The 20,068-nt window shown below is 34.5% G+C and overlaps 1 protein-coding gene across 3 annotated transcripts; it reads left to right on the plus strand.

Moving 5' to 3' along the window:
* The first annotated feature begins 945 nt into the window (after positions 1-945).
* Positions 946-19,597, plus strand: LOC145567703 (protein unc-13 homolog). 3 transcript variants are annotated; one of them, XM_081627060.1, is made up of 27 exons: positions 946-1,295; positions 1,409-1,473; positions 3,071-3,344; positions 3,581-3,647; positions 3,778-3,931; positions 5,215-5,382; positions 6,333-6,425; positions 6,526-6,723; positions 6,819-6,920; positions 7,428-7,646; positions 7,950-8,024; positions 8,402-8,488; positions 8,570-8,755; positions 8,876-9,034; positions 9,451-9,543; positions 10,079-10,150; positions 11,131-11,248; positions 13,760-13,932; positions 14,782-14,866; positions 15,419-15,559; positions 16,347-16,453; positions 16,668-16,745; positions 16,824-16,919; positions 17,709-17,804; positions 17,906-18,089; positions 18,581-18,781; positions 18,911-19,597. In XM_081627060.1, the coding sequence occupies exons 1-26, from the start codon at positions 1,109-1,111 to the stop codon at positions 18,724-18,726; spliced, it is 3,423 nt and encodes a 1,140-aa protein (XP_081483186.1). In that variant the 5' UTR covers positions 946-1,108; the 3' UTR covers positions 18,727-18,781; positions 18,911-19,597. The 3 variants fall into 3 exon arrangements, with proteins under 3 accessions (XP_081483186.1, XP_081483185.1, XP_081483187.1); XM_081627059.1 differs by having other exon boundaries at positions 18,955-19,597; XM_081627061.1 differs by having other exon boundaries at positions 3,074-3,344; positions 18,955-19,596.
* Positions 19,598-20,068: the final 471 nt, after the last annotated feature.

A 20,068-nucleotide genomic window follows, 5' to 3' on the forward strand; every position in this document is an offset into this window, starting at 1 on the left:
GACAATTAGAAAAAGATTCCTTCACTTTTGCTGACTATCTTTATTAGTGGGACCCACCTCTTTATTGATTTCAGAAAAAAAAATTTCCTTTTTTTTTTTTTTATTTTAGTTGAGTCACTCATGCCTCAACTTAGTTGAGGATGAGCATTTCTCTACCATTTGTAGCTCAATTGGCTTGGATGGAAAGATAAATAAATGATGATTGCAATCACAATCGAAATGGTACGAATCATTAACAAATCAATCACATTTGACAAGTTAAAATCTGACACTAATATTTTGAATAATGGCTTTCATTTCAATTTTTTTTTTTTTTTTTTTTTTTTTTTTTTTTTTTTTTTTTTATCAAAAACGGCCATCAAACAAAGAATTAAATGAAGTTACAATTAAGAAATTACGGAGTACAAATTATGGAATTCTAACATTTAAAAAGACTCTATTGAGGATTTACAATTAAGAAATTAATGTAATTTTTAATTAGATGTGAATAATTATAGGTATTACATCTGTTTCATATTATTTGTAACTTTTGTCAAAAATGGATGTTACACATTATTTACAGTAAGGGTCTATTCACATTTACTGAATTGAACTGAGCTGAGTTGAAATGAATATTTTATGAGAGAAGGAAATTAAGAGCTGAATTGAACTGAATTGAAATAAGTTGAAGTGAACAGACCCTAAATGTTTTCTTTATAATAATTTATTCATCCACTCATAATATTATATTACTTTTCTTAAACTTTGTGCAATCTAAAGCAAATAAAAAAAACGGAGTAAAATATTTTGTATAGTAGGAGTATTATTTTTCTCAAAAGTAGCACCCATTTTGTTTCACTTTGTCAAAAAATAATGATTTGGTCAAGGTCCCATCAAAGTCAAAAACAGAGGCACATAAAAGAAAGAAATCAAAGCACGACCAAAACCAAAAAAGTAACGGACAACATAACATAATAAAGCCTTCTGTTTTTGTTTCAATGCTTTTGTAACAACAACAGAACTCGTCAAAAGCGTGTCGCACGCCTTCTTCACTCCCCTGGCTAAGCTCCACCACCGAGTCACGGCTGAGTTCCTCTTCTCTGAAAAATTCTGATGATAATTTGAGAAAATGGAGGAAAATTCATCAATCATGTTGGAGCGTTATCGGCGTGATCGTCAGAAACTGCTTGAATTCATAATTTCATCCTCAAATTTAATCAAACAAGTTCGTACTTCTTCTGGTCCCACACTTTCTCTCTCCGACATCAACCTTGATACTCTCAGTGCTGATTATGTTCTCAATTGCATCAACTCTGGTTTGCCTTTTATTCATTTTTTTTTTTTTTGAATTTTTGCATTTTTTTAATTGTTGAATTTAAGCGTTAATTGGTCGATTTATTTATTTATTTATTTTTAATTTGGTTTGTAGGTGGTGTTTTGGATGTTGCTGAAGCGACAAATAGTTATTATCATGAGTTAGAGTACCCGACAATGGTAAAGATTTTAATTTTAATTTTTATTTTGAACCATTTGATTGTTGTATAATGAATGATATGGAAAATGATGTTATAGTTTTGATTTATGATAGTGAAAATTGTTAATTAGTCAATTTGTTTGTGTAATTTTTTGCTGGGTGTTTTTGATTGTGATTGTTTTTTCATTGTTTGTCTGTACACCATTTATCTGGTCAGATACTGATATGAAAGGTACAAGGGATTGTATTTACTATTCTGGAGTTTTCATTGTTTATGGTATGCTGAATCGCGATTGTACATTTTATAGTGATAACACAACTAAGTTGTTTTACTAAGATACGTCGTCTTTATTGTAGATAGTTGTTGTAGATGTTAGTTGCAATTTGTAAGTGCACAACTTTATACATGACCTATTACAAGGCAATGGCACACTTTTCTCTGACATTGTCGTAAGCCTCAGAACCCTAGTGGTAGCACAAGTAGAATGCTGTCTATTCCTACCTTAACCCCGAAACAACCATACGAGTAGGCCACAATATGGTCTATTGATAAATGATAATGAAAGACTACTAGGTTAGTAGGAATTAGGATGGCAAGTGAGAGATATAACATAATCAATTGATTGATAAGCATAATCAATTTCTCAGACTTCTGACTTCTGATCTCCCGCATCAGTGCTCTTCAACCTAATATATTAAAGAGAAGGGTACTTATGAACTATGAAGTATGACAGAATTAAATATATATTGTAGCAGAAGTTTAATAAAACCTTAAAAAGTACTCATACAGAAGACTGAAACAATTGAGGTATACAAGCAGTGATTTCCTTTAAGTAACAGCAGAGCTGAAAATGGGCAAGAATGATCAGGTATAGAAGATCCCCTAGCTCAGTTAGCACAGGCATAACTGATACCAAAACAATAATGGGGTAGATGAATATCCTAAGAGAGCCAAAGAACTGATGCCAAAAGATTCGATAATGAGATGATCTTAAGGGAATAGACTCCGTCCATGGTTCAGTGGCCACCAGAGATAGTCTCTCGGCTCTGGCAAACTTCTAAGTGACTCGATTGGAAGAAAAATACGTTAAGACTTAAGATACCACAACATGACAACATGCATGACTTACATACTTCACTTTGACCATGAGTGGTTATTTATTTGTAAAGATATACATAGTCAATTTGGATCTTGTTAGGTTTGTCCCAATATATAGTTTCAATATATGAACTTCTATAATTTTTTGTAATTTTACTAATTGACAATTAACAATATAAGGGTAAAAGTTGTCTTGACTAACATGCACAGTAAAAATGGAACAAGGAATAAAACACTGGAAGTATTAGATATTATTCTATGGGATACTGAATATAAGTACTCAACATTGGTTGTTTTGAGAGAAATTTCTCATTTTTACAAGAAGGGGACGAAATTTAAATCTATTGGTCATTGGAATGTTGGTTTTTAAAGTGCCCGACTGATATACTCTTGTTATGCTCTTTAAGATTGTTTCTTTCATCTAGGTGAAGCTTCAAAATTGGTGCTTTCAACGTAAATTTTGCCCCCAAACTCACAATGATTTAACTTATAAATGTTTCTGTTGAATAAATTCCCAGCAGATCTATTCTCAGTCAGGGAATTCTTTTTATACCCTCACAAAATCCCAGCTATCTAGATCACCTCCTAAACGTCGGCCTCCTCCAGCTGGTGCCAGTGAGAAAAATAATGTCGCACCACAGTCATCAATCCAAGCAGGACGAATATCTAATCACAAGGTTGCTTCAAGAAAAGACGAAAATCGATTCAAGGTTGGAAATGTAATGACTAGACCCTCAAAGTCTTCTGAGAGTGGTGTTGTTCCTCTTTTAGGATTACCTCACTTACAAACAGGTGTGGTGCTATCATACATTTATATTGTTCCTTAATATTTGCCTATATAAGGCTCAAATTTGCAAAATGATAACTCATTAAAGCATTCTATTTTCATAAACTATATTGGATTTGATAATGTATTGTTTGGGTTAATCTGATTATACATTATGAATATTGGCTCCTTTCCTTTAGAATTTTAAGTCTTGGATTTCTGTTTTTTAGACAACTCATATTTAGTTCTAGGGTTTCTGAAGGATTGTCTGAGGATGATTTGCGGGAATCAGCTTATGGAGTACTGGTGGCATCCTTAGCCTTTTCTAGGTATACATTTCCCCTTGCTTTTGTGTAAAAACTTTTATTTGCTGTATCTTCAACAAAGCTGGTTCTTTCGTATACAACCTTTGCCTTAAGTTAGTAGTAATGACATTAATGCTGTTGTTACCTGTTTTAGGATTGAAGTTATATGTGAGCAAGATCGAAAAAAGGAAAAGTCTTCTAAACTTTTAGCAGGTTTGAAAGGAAAAAAGAGTAGAGAGGTGGTTTTGCAAGCTCAGTATCAAGATAGAAATTTGGAACTACTTAATACCATACGCACTCAAATGGAGGCAAGTTTCTCTGCATCTTTTCTTTTGACTTATTAGCTTTTGCAGCTTGTACATGAATTCTTAATTTTTATGAGTTTTCATCAATTGTGTTGAATTAATTGTTCTCATGTATATAACACATATAAATCATCCACAATTCTTCTTTAACAAAGACTAAAAGATATGGCAAATTAAGTTGTGAGTGTGTGTTAGGATAAGCCGATTAGACAGAATTAGTGGTTTAGGTCTTACCCTGGGATTCGTGAGAGAGAGAGAGAGAGAAAGGGGGGGGGGAGAGAGAGAGAGAGAGAGAGGAGAATTAGTGATTTAGGTCTTACCCTGGGATTCGTGAGAGAGAGAGAGAGGAGAATTAGTGATTTAGGTCTTACCCTGTGATTCGTGAGAGAGAGAAAGAGAGAGAGAGAGAGAGAGGAGAATTAGTGATTTAGGTTTTACCCTGGGATTCGTGAGAGAGAGAGAGAGAGGAGGATTAGTGATATAGGTCTTACCTTGGGATTCGTGAGAGAGAGAGAGAGAGGAAGTAGCTAGTTCTAACTCATAAAGTATTTAAGGGTGGGTCAATTATTTCTTTTTCACTAGGTTAATTAAACAGTTGGTGCTGCATAATTCATTTTAAAGGGTACTCCATTCGTTATTTCTGGTTCTACTTAATCACTGTAAAAGATCAAGTAGAAGAGGAGGGAGAGACCATCTATGTATGGTACTTTTACTTATTGGAGGAGATAGAAAGACTGAGGAGTAAGTGACGTGCTAAGACATTTAAAAGAGTAGACGTAAATGAAAAGTGGGTGGAAAATAAAGAACGGGAGTAATTGTTTTAAAAAGTGCCATCTATAGGGTTAGTTTCAACAAATTATCTCTTTATTTATATTGTGAACGTATTAATTTATTTATCACAATGCACATGTATTGATCAAGTAGAAAAATAGTGCTCTTAGTGTAGATGATTTATTTGTAATTTTGCTTTAATTCATTCAATTTTGATATTTCCCTTTTTAATTTTTCTTGATAGAATATCGAGTATTTCATGCTTGATAAATGCAGTATCTTTGATAGTGTTGGTGACTTTGATGTGTAGTCTGTGTATTCATATTCTTTGTGTTCTTTTGACAAAACTCAGTGCCTTGACTTTGATCTGTTCTTCATTAATTACAGCATGTAATATCTTTCTCATTCTGTTTTCCTGTATAGTATGTCAAGTATGGTACAAATTAGGTAAATAATTTTAATAATAATAAAACCCTTTGCTGTTATCCATCTCTGATTGATGAAAGATTTACTAGGTCTCTGAAGCAATGGATTTATGCATCAGGCAATGCTTGACGCAATGCGCTTCAAGGTCATCATCTTCACAATTTGATGTTCTGCAAATTGTACTGGGCCTTATTAAGAGCATTACAAGATCAAATTTTCCAAATGAAAAATCTTATGTTCAATGGAAAAATAGACAGGTAAAGGGTATAAGAAGTGTATGCTTGCTACTCCTCTGGTTTTAAAGATTTATGTTAGTGGGCATTCTATTTGTTAACATGGCTATATAGTGAATAATGAATTATGTTTTGATACTGAGAATAACTGATCTTGAGAAAGAAATCATATCTGGTTTGGTACGGATTCATAGGGATGCCCTTGTATGTTTTGGACCATTTACAAATCCAGCATATGAACTTGGAAGGTGAAAGGGGCATAAAGTATAGAGTTAGGTTGCCTGTTTGCTATTAAGTAGGTGCTTTGGGTGGAAAGGAACCAGGAGCTTTTGAGGTTGGGAGCCTCCTTTTAGTTATCTGGTTTCTTTTTTGGATTGATTTGGTGTATTTAGCTTGTCATTTGACTCCTGTTCATGGAGCAGTTCTTGGCATATACAATTACTGATGTATTGCAAGATAGGAGCTCTTTTTCTGGTGGACTTCTGGTCCACTTCTTTGTAATTCTTCTTTATCTTCTTTCGTAATGTTATTTCTTTTATCCAAAACAAGGGGGAATAAAAAAGAAAGAAAGTTACGCTTTGAATATTAACTTACGTGAATGCTGTAAACCTAGACTTTGTTGGTTATAGTTTCTCTTATTTCAAATGAGCATGAAGATCCAGAAATTACTTTTCACGTTCTTGCATGGTTTGATGTGGAATTGTCTTTGTTGGTCCATGTTAAGCTTTGTTGCTGTTTGCCTGTATGCATTGAGAGTTGGTGGCAAATGCTCCTCTTATTTTTCGGTAGGATTTATTATAATACACTTAAATTGCTAGAATTTTAAGGATGGCCTTTTTAAGCCTTAGGCTCCACCCAAACATCCCGCCTACCTGACATTTTCAATTGATAAATTAGAAATTTAGAATACTTTGTTAGATTGTATTTTAAATATGTTTAGGATTGCAACTTCCTTAGCAACTCTTTTGTCACAGGCAAATATCATGGAAGAACTCTGTTGCCTTGGTCATTTGACGGAGGAATATACTACCATAAAATATTCTATTGGAAAGATAAGAAATGCAAGGGTATGGATTTTGATCAGTTATTAATCGTTCTTTGGTTGATTTCAGGCTTTCAGCATTTTTCATATCTAAGTAGTTAATGGGAGTACTTTGTCTTATCTAGGAATGGGATATGATGTCGCCCAGTGAACGAGCTGAGATTCTACATTCTATCAGTAATTCTGCTTCGAAAATCTTCCATAAGCCAGGATATGGAGATGAAAGATGTGACTTGCCTGGCGGTCACCACTTGAAAGTCCGGCTTTATGAGAAACTGCTTTCTTCAGTGTTTGACATTCTTGAAGAAGGACAAATTTTAGTGGTATCTGCTCGTATTTTAATTTTCTGGCTTTTCTTATAGAGTTGTCTGTTAAGTATTACAATGAGAAGTAAAGTCCCTGTGATAAACATATACAGGAGGCGAATGAAATTCTGAAACTCATCAAACTGACCTGGTCTACTCTTGGGATCACTCAGATTATTCATGATGCATTGTATAGTTGGGTTCTCTTTAAGCAGGTATTTAACTATCATTTTTTCTTCAATTTTTTATTGTGTTTGATGTATTCTGAGCTGTTCAGAATTCTCATACTTCTTAATGGCAATCTAGAACCTAAGTCATAGATGTTTCTTAAAGTCCATCTCATTTATTTGTATTGTAAAATTCTCTTGTAATGTAAATAACCGATTCTAGAATGGGAAGTAGAGTGGGTGAGGCAATGGTTAATCTTGGAGAAATCTCCAGGGGAGCCAAGGAATTCTTGTAAGAACAATTTTTAGTTGTTTAACCTGGTAACTTTTGCATTTTATTCCTTATCGCTGTAGATTTCTGCTTGATAACATACTCCATATTCTGGCAAGTTTTCTTATACATCCTTCAAAGAACTGTATTGACATTGCTTTCACACTAAGCACAGCATGGCCTGAGAGAAGTTTTTTCGTCTGCCTATTAAAAAACTTCATTGAGTTTGTTCTCCCCCTCGATATGAAATAAATTTATTTTTCTTAACCTTTTATCTTATGTAGTATGTTCAAACAGATAAGGAAGATCTGCTAGAGTACACAACTATCCAATTACAGAATGTCCAAGCTGCTGAATCTCTGTATGAAGAAGGGGAATGTTTGTTATGTACGATTGAATGGCGAGATAGTGTTGTTCGACTAAATTTGGTTCCAGCTATATTGCTCTCCATGCATATTTGGTGTGAAGGGAAACTACAAGACTATCATAGGCATTTTAGTCAGGTTAGTTATTTGGTATCAGTGTAATTCCAGTATAGTTTTGGAGTCATACTAGATGGATATGTGTTGTATTTATATGCTAACCAGGTATTGTGCCCTTGAATGCTAATTTGTTTGTTTTTTACTGTTAAAAATTACAGACTTCTTCTATGTCATAGCCACTGTTGCCTATATATGATTTCTGTTTTATGTTTGGTGCTTTGACCTGAGTAACTTAACATGTATTGGTGCCCATCACCTTTCAATTTATTTATTTATTTATTTATTTATTTATTTTTTTATCCTAACATTAAGCTAACTTTCCAGAACCCATCCAAGTTTAAGAGGATATTGACCTTTGCAATGGCAACTGCAGTCGTTGATCTAAATGAATTTGGCAAGGTTAGTTATGGATCAATTGTTGTTAATTTTGTTTTTATTTTAAAATGTGTCGGAATTCTTAAGTTCTTGTTTAAAATTTATATGCTTCTTCTCTACATAGATCTTTTGATATGCAGCTGTCTGTAATTGCCTTTTTTCCCCCAAGAAAATATAAACACCAGCGATTTTAATACTGGTTTTTAAGAGCATTATGTTTGATACAATAAATCTCTGATTTAATTATTTTTCTAATTGTCGTTTAAAGAAAATTTTCATGCTAGAAACAAGTTTATAATGCATTTATCCTTGATAAGTCTTCTCATACTATTTAGCTGGTATTATATTCTGAAATCACCGTTTTAATTTCACGTCTTCTTCTCCTTTATTTCACTATGCAGTTGACTAAAACAGATGGTTCCACAAAAGATGCATCCAGACAAATAAAGATGTATGTGGAGAGCTCTGTTCAAGCAGCATACATGCTTGTGAGTCTGAATTGAATTATCTATTTGAGTCAATTTGTTGTTCTTGGCTAACTTTTTTTAAAAAACTTATTTTTAAAATAGGTTCTTAATGGCTTGGATCTCAAATCAGATATAGAGAGGATGCATCCGTTGGCATTACTTGCAAATGCTGTGAAATTGGTTGCTGAGAAAGAATTTTCTGTTTTTAGCCCTGTATTACATTTGTGGTGTCCTGAAGCTGGGATGATTTCAGCCACACTATTACATCAACACTTTTGGGAAAGATTGGTATTTAATGTTATTATAATTAATAGTTACACAATTAATAGTATTAGTTTATCTTTTTTGTATATTTTTATGTAATCTGACTGGTTCGTCCCCCCCCCCCCCCTCTTCTCCGATAAATAGAGACCATTTATTCAGGGCATATCGAGTCTCTCTCAAGATGTCAAGTTGGTTCTTTCTGCTGCTCATATGCTGGATCGGGAGCTGACTCAACTCTATTCTTTCAGCTTTAATGGGAATAGCTTACATCAGCCTTTCAAAGTTGATTTGGATCATTTTCAGGTGAGGGTACTTGTGTAATCTTTGGTACAGGAATCCCATAGATTACTGTTTAATGCATCTAGAATCTATGCTCCGGTGATCCTTTCCCTTCCCTTCTCAACCAATTGTTTATTTCATTTTGTTTTACTCTAAGGCTAAGCGCATTTTAGTTATATCATATATGGAGGAAAACCTTATATCTGTTTGGAGTATTGGAGCTAGCCAGCTAATTGCATTCCATTATAGATACTTCTGTATCTTGTGGGTTTCCTGGTTGGCAGTAAACATTGACTTTTTTTAGATGCCAATTTCTTGTACATCTGCAAAACTGAAAGAGATGGGCTTAATAGGAATTAAATAGGATCTGTTCTTTAAGTTATTGATTGCTTAAAATTATTGGAGGAAAAGTATCTTATAAATTTCATTTAATTTGGCAGATTGGAGATGTCTCTGCTTCACTTATTCTTGATTGGTCAATATCTCAACATGCATATATACTGGACTGGATTGCCCGTGTCTTTGATCTTGAGGTTCGTATCTAACTTATATGTGTAATTTCAATGAGATACTATTCAATTGGGTGTAATGTAGTTATGCATCATGTGTACCTTTTTCTTTTTTCATTACTATGCATCATGTGTACCTTTTTCTTTTTTCATTACCCTTGCTTTTATTTGTGCAATGTTTCTTTCCGAGTCTTTGAGAAGCAACCTCTCAACTATTTTACCTGGTCTATGAAAAAAGTGCGCACTATTGGACCTCCATTGGATTTGCCAACATGGGTGGATGTTATTGCTCATTGCTGTATCAATATGGAAATCTATAAGCCAATAATTGTGGTAGGATTTAAAAAAAAGTAATAATAATTCTAGATGTGATATCTTATTGCTGAATATATTATGCTTCATCTGGTACTATGATTTTGTAAAACCATGAAAGATGTTCTATCTATAGATCTATTTTGACTGATGTGATTAGGTTGTGTTTATTATGTGAGCTGCATCTATTGAAGTGCAAGAACTAGAGGTTTTTTCCTCAAGTAAATTGACTTTTTGATTGTTGCAGTTGTGGGAACCTTTGACATCTCAAAAGAAACATGCAGGATCTGTTGTTGAAGTATTTAGGATGATTGAGGAGGTAAATGATCTTTCTGGATATTTTTTAATTTGATTACTTTTGTGAAATCTTGTTTAAGCTTAATGAAGCAAATATGGAATTTAGGAAGAAGACCTGTGAAAATATCAACAAGGCCTTCCACGATTTCGGGGCCACAATTCATCTGTTAATTGATGTTGTCCAGTGTATACTAAGCTCAGTAGTTTTAACATATTGAACAACAAGCCAGAGCATATAAAAGCTATACTGCTGCAAAATTAGATTCCCTTGACTTGAATTTTTAGGAACTGCTCTCTCCATTCCCTAAAGTTCCAGTCAGTTATTTTACGCTCTTGTTTCTATGGAAAAAGTGAGCGGGTGTAAGAAAAAGATGGATCAAGACAAGAGAGATGGAGTAAAGTTGAGTAGGTTAAAATTTTTTTTGTGTGTAAATAATGTAGGGGTAAGGTGGACTAGGTGGTAATATGGAGTTGAATAAAATATAATCAAGTAAAAGTGAGCTAAAATATGCTTCCTCCGTTTTCTTTTACTTGCAACACAACCTCAAGGCACACACTTTAAGGAGGTGAATAGAGCAGGTAAACAAAATCAACATAATTTTAACACCGGGATTAGGGAAAGGTTAGATATTATATGTGTAAATTTCTTTGATTAATTTGTCCATTTACATTATCTAATTTCTTCCTTAATGTGCGTGTCATGAGACTGTGTTGCAAGTAAGAGAAAACGAAGGAAGTATGAAACAACCCAAAACGCAAAGTGAGTCAAACTTTCAAGTGTGTAGAGAGTAATAACTAATAAGTTTATTAACATAAAAGGTAGGGTGGATTCAAAATATCTCAAAAAAGCTTCCTAGTGACTAACCAGACAAGGTTTCCTTTTTGTTTTTGTATCAGTGTGCCTGTATAAATTTCTAGTCCCCCTGTCTTCGTATATTGTGTTTTATTATGGTTTATAATCTCGTCCCTATGTTACTAAATCTTTGTTCTTGATATTTTCAGACGGTGGATCAGTTTTTTGGGTTGAATCTTCCTGTGAATATCACACATTTACAAGCTTTACTTTCTCTAATTATCCACAGCTTGGATGCTTATTTGTCCAAAATGGGTTGCCAATTAGGTAATACTTGCAGAAGAATATGCCTGTCAGGCTGCAATTACTAACTTGTAGACGATGCTTTTGCAGTTTGTTTTTTCCTTATTATTTAGTACTTTATAATGTGCTCTATAAATCGGGTTTTTTTTTTTTTTTTTTTTTTTGTATGATAAAAACACATCGGAACTTTTTCTTTGTTACTTCTGGTTAAAGGATCTGAAGTGATGCCAAACATGATATGTTGCACTTGATTTAGGTCATAACTGATAAGTCCATGCCTTTGAGAAAATTTGAACACTATCCAGAAGTTTTAATAGAAATGTGGAGGAGATCTCCTTGGGTATTAAATAGGTTGTTATTCTTTCATTATCTATCTGTGCCAAAGTAGCTTTTTAGGATACCTCATACCATTTTAAAGGTGATTTGAGGCCTGCTTGGAGATGCTGGAGGATATTGGAAGTAGGAAACGCTCTTGAGGATACCTCATACCATTTTAGGATACCTCATACCATTTTAAAGGTGATTTGATCTGTGCCAAAGTAGCTTTTTAGGATACCTCATACCATTTTAAAGGTGATTTGAGGCCTGCTTGGAGATGCTGGAGGATATTGGAAGTAGGAAACGCTCTTGAGATAACATATTAGTCCTAAGATCCACAAAAATATTCTGGCTCCCTGGCTTAAGATCTATGTTACCCAGACTCACGACTACTCCCTCTGTATTTTATTACTTGCTCCACTTTCCATTTGCGGCCGTATTTTATTATTTGCTCCATTTCCTTTGTTGAAAACCTTTCACAATATCTTTCTAATTTTTTCTTTCTTAGTGGACCCCCCAACTATCATACTTTAATATTTTCATATTCTCTCTCCTCCCAACTATCATAATTTATTTTTTCACAACCCCACTTCATACATTATTATTTTATACTATTTCTCCTAAAACTCCGCACATAGAGAAATGGAGCAAGTAATAAAATACGGAGGGAGTACACCACACGACACGACACAACACATGGGTACGGAATCTCAGTTAGATTTGGTAAAGTGCACTTGGCCACGGGTAGTTATGGAAACCACGAGATCTATAAGTTAACACATTAATTGATACTCCCTCCGTCCTTTAATACAAATCCTCTTTTGGTTTTTGCGCGAGAATTAAGTAAGTTGTAAATTCTTTAAAACTAATGACTAAAAATACATATGTGCATGTGGGGTTAGAGAGAGATAGAGAGAAAGAATAAGTAGTTGAGAAAACTTGAAGAGATAGAGAGAGAAAGTGTTGGAAGTTGATGTTAAAAGTACAAAAAAGTAAAGGGCAAGATGACAACTCATCAAAAAGAGGGTAATTATGTCAAAAAATACAACCTTTAAATAGAAAGAGGCATTGTATCTTGGTTTACCCAAAAAGAAAATTAGGCTTCGTATTAGGAAACGGAGGGAGTACAATATAAGGTAGTAAAGTTAGGGCTTGGCTTGTGGTCACTAAGAGTTTGAGAGATTGGGTGTGTAAGGAGAGAGTTTATGTGTGGTTGCAGCGCAATGCAGTTGGGTGTGTAAGGAGAGAGTTTATGTGTGTTGGTCTCTTCTGATAGTTATTTGCTGATCTAGCTTTTTTTATGCTCACGTTTTCATTTTTTCATTTCCAAAATGCTCAATAGGATAGATCTACTAAACAGGGGTTAGGATATGTCTTTGTATTCTCAGTTCAAGGTTTTGACATGAATGCATAGTTGAAGTGGGGCTTTACGACTATGGTACCGATGTTCAGAATTTATTAGCATTTGGGAAACCTATAAATTGCTGTGTTGTGTTTGCTTTGTTTGAATCTTTTGGTGGTGTAAATAATGAATATACCCCCCCTCTTTTTATTTTATTCTTCAAAGCACAAGGCACTCACATCCTTAAAGGTCAATCTTTAACAGTTTAACTTTTGGCTGTTAAATTCTCTGATTGTATCGATGAAATGGTGAAAGAGAAATATTAGGAAGTAGAGTACAATATAATGCAACTCCGCCGCAAGTTTCCCGCAGCTAGTCCCAAGCCTGGATAAAGGAGAAGGGTTACGGTAGGTCAGTGACAGCTAATGTAAAACTTTGTCACATTGATTGACATGAGCCACAATAATTGAGAGTAGTACTAGGATGGGTGACCTCCTGGTAAATCCTCATATTAATTCATGTAGCCGACTCCACTTATGGGATTGAGGCATTCAAGCAGAATAAGAAGAGAGTACAATATAATGCAAATATTGAAATATACAATTAGATTTATGTAAGATTCAATATGTTTTAAGGGAAATTAGGTTAAAGCTTGATCTCTAAAACACAGGGACCTTATGTTTTGATAGAGGAAACTGGTTTTAAGATTTAGATTATATCTCTGATTGTATTGTTGACCATTGTTCTTTCTAATTGTTTTTTTCACTGACTTTGTTCATTCTTGTTTCATCTGTCTTGTTTTGCTTGATGATTTTCATTTTATTAGCTGATTCTTCTCTCTTCCATCATTGAGATTTGGCTGTGATATTATGCAGTTGAGAAGAGCCACCTTTATCCATCAGCTCCATCATTGACACGGTATGAAGAATCTTTGGTTACTATCCCTAGAAAAAAGATGGTTGAGCTCAAGATCTTGGATGATAATACTATTAATACCCTAAATCAGTTGACCTTACCCAAGCTCTGTATCAGACTGAATACTCTTCAAGTGAGTTTCATTCTACTTCCCAATTCCCATCCTCTCCCTACTCCCCGCCACCCCTCCTCCCTCCCCCAGTTAAAAAAATAATAATAAAAACATAAATAAATAAATAAATAGCAGGCATAAATTATTTGGTGAAAATTATTAGTCATATCTTAAAAGCATTTTTAATTTTTAATATATGGAATATAAGAAACTAAGAGAGTGTCACAAAAGGCTTTTTAATACTTTTGAGTCTCATATCACTTTTTATGTGCTATTTTTTGCTTATTATGTTTTGGATTTTTTACGATGATCAACAACGGTTGAATCTATCAATATAAACTTGCATGATGTTTGATACTAGATCTCTGGTAAATGTTTAGCTCCACTTATTGGATTATTTCTCATATCTCTATTCAATTCAATTATAGAAAGCTGGTTATATTGCTGTCTCAATTTCTATTCAATTTAGTGAGTGAAGAGGTATTTGACTGTAGAGTGTAGACCTTCCTCAACTTGACCGCAATTTATAACGTAGGAGAAACTAAGCAATATGAATGGAAAATATCTGCTTGTAGTTGTGTTACATTTTTTACTCTTGTTTCTATTCCAGATATTCACACTGAAAATTGGAGGGGATTATGGCTCTGTTCTATGATCCGAAAAAGCTTTGATTTAGTTCTTTATCATGTTAGCTGTTGAATAGTTTGTTTTTGAGTTGTTTGCTTGTTTCATCACTGACTTTTCTACTGTTTATACTGTTCATTTTCATCTTTGTTACTTGAATTCCTGTTTCCTTCAGGACTTATACTTATGTTATCAATTTTTATACAACATTGCCTTTATTAAGATGTTTTCCATATCCGTGTACAGTATATCAGAAATCAAATTGTTATATTGGAAGATGGCATGAGGAAGTCATGGGGACTTGTCAGACCAGCTGTGAAGCGAAGATGGTGTAAGCACTTGGACATCTCTTGTTATTCTCTTATTGATACTTTTTGCTCTAATAATACATGTCCAAATCTTTTAATTTGGAGCCACTCTGCCTGGTGAACAGAGAGGGGGGATGGAGGAAGGTGGGGACGGGGGTGGGTTTGGGCTTTCTTATAAATATGGAATTCAGGTTTTGACTTTTTGAATCACATGGTGCTCACTTGCATTGTGCCAACTGACTCTAGAGGCTTAAGGCTGAGTGCTATATCGGTGAAATCCAAAGAACATAAAACATATTTAATCTTTATTATTGTTGTTTCACACTTGAAGAGACTTCTAGAAAATAAAGACTATGCTCAGATTAAATGGTGGGATAAGAAGTACAATGGTTTAAAGGCCATATATTTAGAGGAGAAGACTGGGACTGAAACTTGTTATATAGCTGGCTTGCTGGATATCATATAATGTAGTAGTCGATGGACCCACATCTTTTTTTTTTAGTTGATTCACTAATAAAATCCTTGTAGCTTTATACTATTTTCAGATTATGGAACTTTCTATGTGTATTGCGCAGTTAACATTGTAGAAGAAGAAACTCCTGAAATCTTGGAGAGAACTATGAGTGAAGAATCAATTGATGAATTATTTGCGACGACGTTTGATGGTATTAGAACCAGTATCACAGATGCTATTGCCAAACATATTGACTTCACAGGTGAGATATAAACTCTTAAAAGTTATGCGTTAAATGGTAATAAACTTTTATAGTGGCATGATTTTTGTAATGGTTTTTTGACGAGGTGCCCCTATCGTTTTAAGCCTACAAGCCGAATTTTTACTAAAGCACTATATACAATATACCTAGTGATTTGCAAATAAAATTACCCAGTGCCCTATTGAGCAATGGACGTTTACTTCTGTTATCTAATATCACCTAACCAGTCAACGCCGTAACGCCTTATTAGCTTAACCTCCATGTTAACAATATACCATAACTTTCACTTGACCCTGAATTGTCAATATTTACATCACTTCTGTCACATCATGATTGAGAATTTCTGCTCCCACTCCTTAGTATATAACTTTATATAATCTATCATTCATTCAAAACACCACTGGATTACTATTTTTTTCATTTTGAACTGTCTTTCTGTATTACCTGTCAGAAAACCTTGAAAAAATATAGTGGAAATGGAGTTATACTTTTAAAGATGATTGATACTTAATAAACTATTAAAAGGAAAGAAAGTCCTACTATGAAATAGTATGCGCATTGCCTGTTATTCATACTTTTTTTTTTTTTTTTTGGGTTACGTTGCCTTTTGTAATTTAAGTGACTGATGCTTTTGTATGTTGCAAAAGAGCTTTATGATTACTTTGTATATGATCCTACAATAATATTTCTTCATATTACATTTCGTAATGTTAACAGTGACTAGAAATTGTGCTGCTGCTGACCTCAGTTCTCATGTTCAATTAACACACATTTATTGGTTATGCAGGAACAAAAGCTGTATTCTGGGACCTTAGAGAGGAATTCCTTTACCAATTATATCGTGGTGGTGTTGAAAAAGCTCGTATGGATACTGTGCTTCCCAGTGTTGATTCTGTAAGTAATTGAGCAATTTTTTTTTCTTTACGTGCAAGCCTATATTCTGCTCCAACTGAAGAAAGGTTATGAAATGCACTGATGAAGCATTTTTACTCATTTATGGAGTAACAATTTGCATTTCATGTTGAGTACTATTCAGTTGTAAATTTGGTCAATCAATCTTATGCTTGAGTGATAGTTACAACTTACAATATGAGATGCATTGATGTAGGTGTTGAACCAAATATGTGGATCAGTTGATGACACCGTCAGGGATCCTGTGATTTCCAGTATATTTCATGCATCATTGGTATGTTCTGAAGCTCTATTAGCTCTGGTATCTATTCTCCTTGTTTTTCATGCTTCTGATTTTTCTTGCTTTGTTCAGGAAGGTTACCTTTGGGTATTGCTAGATGGAGGACCTTCACGTGCATTTTCTGATCCAGATATCATATTGATGGAGGATGATTTGAGAGCACTACAGGTATTTGATGTCTCTTTTTCTAGTTGGTCCAATTTTCTCAATTTTCTTTTTATTTTTTTATTTTTGGGGGGTGGGGGGTGGGGTGTTGGTGGTGGGGAAGTGGTATTTTAATACCTCCTTTTCTGTTGCAATTGAACAGCTGCTTCTCAGAATTTATTTATTTATTTATTTTTCCCCCTCTGTGATTCTGTGTATGTGTGTTTTGGGTGAGTGGGTGGGGGGGGGGGGGGGTAAGCAGGGTAGTTAATGGGATCTTATCACATAATTTCTCTTATTAAATGGCCCAATTAAGCAGTATAATGAAAGATGTATTGTTTATTGCTAATTTGTGACTAGTGTTTTATTTTAACAATTATCTACAATTACGAAAGAGGCTTTGAGTGGCAGTGAAATTCTGAATCGGACTACATATCTTTTTAATTGTCTAGAAGAAAGTAGGTAGAGATCTATATTACTCGGACTCGGACTTGGATACCCAATACCCATGTCCGACTCGGGTACATGTCTAAGGACATGTCCGACTCTGCTATTTTGTTATCTTTTTCCATGATGTTGAACCAAATTGAAGTGGCCAAGTGTTGTATCCCTTTCTGAGGGTCAAGGGTTTGACATCGGTACTTGAGGTTAAATGAAGAGTATGAGTAACATAGGTGGAGATGCAACAGAAATAGATGTGTGCATTTGTCTTTTAGCTGCTTAATCTTTGTTTTTCCTCTTTGAACCCAGGGGAATTGGGGGTTTAATTTTGCTTGCTTGGACATTTGATATGACATATGTTCCGTTTTGTAGGATTTCTTTGTGGCTGAAGGAGAAGGTCTTCCTCGTTCTACAGTAGAGCGAGCAGCGAAGTTTGCTCATCAAGTGTTAAGCTTGTTTACCCTTCAGGTCTGATGGTGGTCTTGAGAATTTGAGGTACATGTTGGTTGAGTTGCTTAAAAAATTAATACTTAAGTTGTTTCTCCTTGCCCATTCTTGATCCTTTGCAGACTAGTAGCGTTATCCAAATGCTAATGAATGCAAGTGAGCACATCTCAACTAGGGTTCAGTCAGGTGATCACAGTCGTAGATCACTGGATGATGCTAATACTTTGATACGAATATTATGTCACAAAAAGGACACAGAAGCTTCAAAGTTTCTAAAGAGGCAGTACCGGCTCCCACCATCCTCAGGTGACTCTCTCTTGTACTCTGTATGAATTAGAATATATAAGCATAATCTAGGATATTGATAATTTACAGTTATAGTTGGTATAAGCTACTAGTTAATGGGTGGAATGAGATCAGTTGGTTGTTGCCAGGAAGCATTCTTTTCCCTTCTTGACCACTTTAGTGTGCAATGGTCACAAGCAGTCTCCTCGCTGTGTTTAGATCAGTATGACGGGAAAAGGTCATGGTACATAAAATATTTCTGTAGCGCCGCTCTGGTTTTTATGCTTTCCTCCTTACTGAGGGAACTTTTTTTTTTTTTTTTAAATACGTAATTGAATTTTTCTCTTTGCTCTTGATGGTCTCACTGGTATTGCCTTTTATTTACTTCATTCATATTCTTAAAAACTTGCAAATAGTGATTATATTTCAATGACTGTCTATCGTTATGGTTTCGGTTCTGTAAACTCTTAAGAGTGGTACTCTGATTGATTGTCACTGTATGCTGTATGCAGAATATGAAGAAAATCCTAAAAATGAATCTACATCAAGTTCAGCCATATTTTCAGATCTGCTAAAAAGAAGTGCATCATTTCGGTTTCCAGAAACAGGACATAGTAGCTTCAAATCATTGAAGAAGAAATTCCAAGAAGCATGGTGAGAGAAGGTTTGGCTTTGATGCTGAGGGGTGTACATTATGATATTTTGGGCTTAAGGTAATATTTGGTTTTTGTTGGTGTATAGTTCATGGGTGTATGTGACGGGAGAAGTTATAAACAAAATTATCATTCCTTAATGTGTATTTCCTTTCTTAGTTGGATTAACTGGAATCATTTTATCTTTAGGTAATATTGTGACACAAAGTCTCTTTTCCTTCATTTCTCCTCAGAGTACATGCTTCGCTTCTTTGCAAACAGTGGCTGTCTGTCTTATATATCCTATGTGAGTGACTGCCAATAACTTCCAACGAGGAGCAGCTTGATGCAACTTGATTGTAACTTAGACAAATGGTGTGAAAACTCCAATCTTGCTGGAACAAAGACGAGGTTCAGTATAGCTTAGTTGCAAGATGAGACGATTTAAGGTTGTCAAGTCTTGCTATAGTTAGTTGGTGAAGATTTTGTGTATAATGTCCTGAGGTTGATCAATTTGAGATAATCAATAGGACGTGTTAACATTGGGGTTCATTTCTTCTACAACCCCTCTAGAGTGAGGTTGTAACAGTTATTAGCAAAAATCAGCTAATAACAAGCAGGAGATCAGATACCGGATACAGAATATGAGCAAATGCTCAGTCCACAGTTTTTGTGTGAATTGTTTGTTATTGTAGATTTTGCCAATAACTGCTATTCATATACTGGTTAGGGATACAGTTGAGATAGATGTTAGATATAGTTTCTGTTAGTTCTGCTAGGCTTCTTTCTGGTGTATTGTGGATCTTTTTAGGTCTGTTTTAGTTTCATAAACGTGTGTAATAAAGTTTTCATATAGCGCAAATCTACATTTTTTAAATGATGCCAAATTGCCAATCTGTTATTAGTTAAATTGTAAATCTCTATGGCCTGAATTAATTGTTACGTTGATAGTGTTATTTACATTGATTGCGGCTGAAGGTGAAAAGAACCTTCCTATGTTGCTGTTGCGATAATATCACTGCCATACTCATGTGGTTATTTATGATGAATTAGAGCTGGAGGAAACTTCGGATGTCATTAAGCCAGCAGAATGCTGATTTGTCAATGACATCGAGTCTAGCTAATTGTCTAACGGTTAGATCATTATTATGATGAAAATGTTGATACTGTTTCTAGCCCAAATATTTCTGCTATTTATAGTTGACTTTAATCTAATTTGGGTTTGGGCTGATGAAGCTCATATACAAATTACAAACACACCTGTAAATCTGTTATATACCAACTACAAGTTTTTGTGATTGGTTTGCATTATTCTGGTATAAATTTTATGTAAACAATTTTGATGTTAAAGATCATGCAAGAAGCGTT

The sequence above is a fragment of the Chenopodium album genome, chromosome 11 (assembly GCF_948465745.1).
Source record: "Chenopodium album chromosome 11, dcCheAlbu1.1, whole genome shotgun sequence".
Lineage (NCBI taxonomy): Eukaryota > Viridiplantae > Streptophyta > Magnoliopsida > Caryophyllales > Amaranthaceae > Chenopodium > Chenopodium album.